This window comes from Anopheles aquasalis, chromosome 3, assembly GCF_943734665.1.
Source record: "Anopheles aquasalis chromosome 3, idAnoAquaMG_Q_19, whole genome shotgun sequence".
NCBI classification, from domain to species: domain Eukaryota; kingdom Metazoa; phylum Arthropoda; class Insecta; order Diptera; family Culicidae; genus Anopheles; species Anopheles aquasalis.
Window position 1 is genome coordinate 28259096 of NC_064878.1, and position 5000 is coordinate 28264095.

Below are 5000 nucleotides of genomic sequence, written 5' to 3' on the forward strand. Positions count from 1 at the left end.
TACCCTCACGTCGGTGCTGCACATGAACATGTTCCGGTTTCTCGGTGTCCTGATGGGTATCGCCGTCCGAACTGGTTCTCCGTTGAGCTTAAAGTAAGTTTAGTGCCGTGTGGAGCAGCTTGATCATCGTTTAATCCCCGTTTTTTGCTCTCTTGATCTCTTTTCTCACCCTGAAGTCTCGCTGAACCCGTGTGGCGTCAGCTGGCAGGAGAAACGCTACGTCCGTCCGATCTGACTGAGGTAGACCGTGACTACATTACCGGTTTGCTGTACATTCGTGATGTGGAAAGCGATCCAAAAGTGTTTGCTTCAATCGAACTGCCCTTTTCTACGCCCTCTGCCAAAGGCCACGAAGTTCCACTGTCCACTAAGTAGGTAGAATTTATCGTCGCTTCCTCTTTTGCTTACTAATGGCTTTGACCCATGCTATTGTTTATAGATACACCAAAATTACGCCGGAAAATCGAAGCGAGTACGTGAAGCTGGCCCTCAACTATCGGATTCACGAGTTCGACGAGCAGGTGAAAGCAGTACGGGATGGCATGTCGAAAGTGATACCCGTGCCACTGCTATCCCTGTTCTCCGCAGCCGAACTGCAGGCGATGGTATGCGGATCGCCCGACATTCCACTGTGCCTACTGAAGACGGTCGCGACCTATAAAGGGGTCGAATCGACGGCACCGCTGGTCCAGTGGTTTTGGGAGGTGATGGAAGAGTTTACCAATCAGGAGCGATCACTGTTCCTGCGCTTCGTCTGGGGACGTACCCGGCTCCCGAGAACGATCGCCGATTTTCGTGGGCGCGATTTTGTGCTGCAAGTGCTGGACAAGTACAATCCACCGGATCACTTCCTGCCCGAAAGCTACACGTGCTTCTTCCTGTTGAAAATGCCCCGCTACTCCTGCAAGGTAAGCGACGACGTAGAGCTGGAAAGCAGAATGTTGCAGTTACTAACAGACTTGTGTGTTCAATTGCAGGCCGTTTTGCAAGAGAAGCTCAAGTATGCAATCTATTTTTGCAAAAGTATCGACACGGATGAGTATGCCCGGGTGGCAATGGGAGATCCAACCGAAGCCACCGGCAGCGAGGATAACAGTGATATCGAGTCCGTGCTGTTCTAAACACCGTGCCTCCTTCTTACATGCATACAATTAGTATCCGTTTTTGCATCTTTATTGACTGATCGCGTTGACTGATTGCGAAGAGCAAGGGCTGCTCGGGGAGCCGCGGCCGGGTACACCGTCCATGTGGATGTTCCCCCCCCCCCCACCCCCCCCCCCCAAAATTCCATCTCAAGTTTCACTGTAAATTTCAACCAACGCGTCAATACATCGGCCCAACATTCCTTACTTCCCATTCTGTTTTCTGTCAGAAGTGGCCCGGAACGCACGGAAGTTAGTTAGAACGCAGAGGAAGTAGTTTCCGGTTGGCAGATCATGCCATGGTGCGCTGACGAATTCATTCATGATACTGCAATTTAAAATCGTAGCAAACGCTGTAGTAAGCTAACCGATACTAAAATGATCCTTGGAAATCATAGTAGCTTAGCAACGCCACGGAAGCGTTATGCAGATATTAGTGTTCCTAACCGGCATAGTATTCTAAACTGTTCTTCTTTCGCTTGGTTGAAAACTGATTAATGGATACTCAATACCACGCAGTTACTGGAGTCTGGTTTTCGTAGAACCGTCCGCTTTATTTTGCTTGGCAATAGATAAGCACACGTAGCTAGCAACATACAGCAACCAAAAGCTATTACTGCACGCTACTACTCGACGTAAACTGGAAACCACAAACACAAACCCCATAGAGCCAAGCACAGCGTAACAATATCCTAGCAAGAGACCGTTAGAGAAAGGGAAAGCCTGTGTGTTGTTGGCTGGAAACGAAATAATCAAAGCAAAACATTGGTTACATACACACTAGCAGATAGCAAGACTTTGCAGTCAATAGCACGAGGAATGTAGTGACAACATTTGGTAGGTACTCCGCTCGATTTAGTCAATAGATTAGCAGTTACTAGTTGCGAAAAACCAGCCGATAAAGACAGACAGATGTGTAAACATAATTTATTTCAATTATTTTATAGTAATTTATTTTTCGCTATTCTTTTTGGTTGAATCAGTATCACGGCGTCCATACTAGAATGTGCACGAATAGATTATGGTTATCACAGCTACTAGAGCTGATAGAAATAGCTGCTGTTGCTTAGAAACACTAACAGCTAGTGTATTGTAGAAGGGCAGTAGAGCGCATACAGTGAAAGAGCCACTACACTATTGGGGACAAGCAATGAGTACCAGCTAGAATGTGAGGGGCGCGGATATCGTGTGCGCCGGGTGGATTGTGGATCCTTTGACTGTGTTCTATACGCCAGTAAGCTAACTTTATCCATCCATTGTGTGTATCGTATGTGAGTACGTGTGTGAGTGTGTCTAGAATTTGGTTCACCAATCATCAATCAGATCATCCTGTATCAGAAATATCTGCCGTCAGAGGAGCACTTTAAGCGCAGTATTACATCCGCATCGGAACGCATCTATTGGATGCAATTCGACGAACGGAGAGGCGCACCGTAGCATACTTTCTCTGTGCAGCACACTGTGATTGAACATTATTCTTTGTACTCGATCTTGTTTCTTATGTTTGTTTTATCTAAGTTTTACCTCCAAAGTCCATCCCGTGCTACCAAATGTAAAGCGCATTAAACAGCAGCAAAGAGCAAATGCAATTGAAATGCAAACCAATCATATGCCGATTAAGTCTATACAAATATCTTACAGGAGAAACGAAAAAAAAATCTCAAATAAATACAATCACTTTAGATCAAAGCTATAAAGAAAAGTGTCCATTCCTGTTGCATATATCACCCATATCGTTTATCACGTTCAGAGCACGGACATTGTTCTGCAGCACCAACTAGAGTACCTCTTCATTCCACTGTTTTAAGCAAGTTCAAGCTGAGCAATCCACTATTGGATTGTGTCACACTTGTGCCCTAGCAACGGTAACCACAACAATATACCCCAGGCGTGAGCATCCTGATTTAAATGTTGAAGCAGTGCTTTGCTTCGGTGCAGGCGCCAGGACAGTCAGTCCAGTTAGGCAAGTCGTGGAAATTCCGTGAAAGTCGTGGAAATTCCAAAACTCAAAATTAGTTGCTTCACAACCACGTGTTCCAAAACAAAAAAATGTGCACTCTTTCGTTGAAGTTAAAAATCGCTAAAGTGTTTAACCTACCACTAAACGACCCATCCAATCAGTGATGAGGTGCCGATTGAATCAAATATAAGCATACTTTATGTATGAGCAATGGATGGGTTTACTCGGCAACATAGGAGGGCGGTGGCTTCCAACAAAGCGCAAAGAATAGCAGCCGCTTAGATGCAACATTTCGCCTTAACCGTTCGGACACATCGCCTTTCCCCTCGTGGTGCAACAAACGGAAAACAGGCACCCAAAACGGATGTATTGGCCACACGGTGGCACCACCACGTTGCGTGTTATCGTTCCTTTTTCCAAAGTTTCCACACGGATCCCGTACCACGGAGTGGCGGAATAGTAGTAACACCAGCTATGAAGAACGGAACCTCCCCGGATTACAGTGAAATCGTACGACGGAGCCTCTGTGTGTGATCAATATCTACCTCCGGCACCGGACACTCTTGAGGTTGAGTAGAATGATGTTGTACGGAAAATAGTATCCTCCATCCTTCGGGCTGAAAGCAATCCTTCATTGCTTCAAAGTTACTAAACGTGCGCCCCCCGAATACCCCGGCCAGCCGACATCAACGACCATGGGATTGTTCGACAAGTTGGCGAACATGCTGAAGATGAAGAAGGAGCAGATCAACATCCTGGTGGTGGGGCTGAACAACAGTGGCAAATCGACGATCGTGAATCACTTCAAAAACCCCAACGAACGCACATCGATCATCGTACCGACGGTTGGGTTCAGCGTGGAGCGGTTCGAAAGTGAGTACAAATCTGTCCCTTTTTTCCCAGCTGTCCCCTGTTGGGGCCACGGAGCGGCAGGGCACACAACATGCAACCCACCAATACATGTGCTCTACTGTATGCTACTACTCGGTGCCGACTCGTCGCTAGAAAAGGTCCATGGTTCGTAGCCATCAAGGACATATCGATTTTAGCCAGATTTTTTGTGCCCACGGTCGGCGGAATCACGGTGGAAACTCGTGCTGTCCATTTTTTTTTTTTTTTTGATGCAGCAAATCGAGAAGCGCAGTTATGCTCGGAATTCCATGTTGTCCATTATTCAAAACTAGCATTCTCATCTGAATAGAACTCAGCTGCAGTAGCGCATTTACGCATTCAGTGGCACCGCGGAATGCTAATCCAATTGTTTATTTAATTCCGCGTTTACCTTATCTCAGCGTTGAGTGACACACCCCGCACTTCACTCTCGTATTTCATCGCGCCAATGAGCGAGCGAGCTGATATGAATATTTATCATCCTACTGGTCGTACTTCAACTGGCACGTGTCGGCACGTGCGCCTCCGTTGAAGGTAATCCTGCATCGCTTCGCATCACCGGAAGTGTAAAGTTACGGAACTCGCCATGACGTTCACCTTGACGATCGGGAGGGCGATCAGGTTACGCAAAAGAACATCACGCATCTCGCGCGATCGATCGCGACACACGGTCAGACAGATTGCCTTTCTCTTTTTGCAATCGAGACAGCTCGAGGCATTGATAACGATTTTGAGCTTGCTGGTGGTAGAACGTTTTTATTGCATAAGAAGAAGAAAAAATGGGCCCAAAATTAACCAATCCACTGGAACCACAGTCGTTCACTTGTAATCGGTCGTGGTGCGGACGTAGACATTGCCGGAGGGCATTGATACCCGCTCGATTCCATTCGGGAACAGCTTATCGGCCTCTTCCTCGGTTACGCTCGGCAGAATCATCACCTTCGTTCCCGGCTGTGGAATCGTATGGAATAGAAAGGCGGTGGGAAGTCGTTCATCAATCAAGGATA

The 5000-nt window shown here is 46.9% G+C and overlaps 3 protein-coding genes across 3 annotated transcripts in view; 2 read left to right on the top strand and 1 right to left on the bottom strand.

Moving 5' to 3' along the window:
* LOC126574240 (probable E3 ubiquitin-protein ligase HERC2) overlaps positions 1 to 2826 on the top strand; it is an 18780-nt gene extending 15954 nt beyond the window's left edge. The window contains exons 8-11 of the mRNA XM_050234306.1: positions 1 to 93; positions 177 to 371; positions 440 to 908; positions 978 to 2826. The exon at positions 1 to 93 is cut by the window's left edge and continues 2959 nt beyond it. Coding sequence (XP_050090263.1) covers positions 1 to 93; positions 177 to 371; positions 440 to 908; positions 978 to 1121 — 901 coding nt within the window. The 3' untranslated portion in view covers positions 1122 to 2826. The remainder of the gene's footprint in view (positions 94 to 176; positions 372 to 439; positions 909 to 977) is intronic.
* Positions 2827 to 3121: 295 nt separating this feature from the next.
* LOC126574262 (ADP-ribosylation factor-like protein 6) overlaps positions 3122 to 5000 on the top strand; it is a 3726-nt gene continuing 1847 nt past the window's right edge. The window contains exon 1 of the mRNA XM_050234342.1: positions 3122 to 3975. Within this exon, the coding sequence (XP_050090299.1) occupies positions 3798 to 3975 (178 nt within the window). The 5' untranslated portion in view covers positions 3122 to 3797. The remainder of the gene's footprint in view (positions 3976 to 5000) is intronic.
* Positions 4730 to 5000, bottom strand: part of LOC126574261 (peroxiredoxin-6-like) — a 1124-nt gene continuing 853 nt past the window's right edge. Inside the window, exon 5 of the mRNA XM_050234341.1 lies at positions 4730 to 4944. Coding sequence (XP_050090298.1) covers positions 4813 to 4944 — 132 coding nt within the window. The 3' untranslated portion in view covers positions 4730 to 4812. The remainder of the gene's footprint in view (positions 4945 to 5000) is intronic.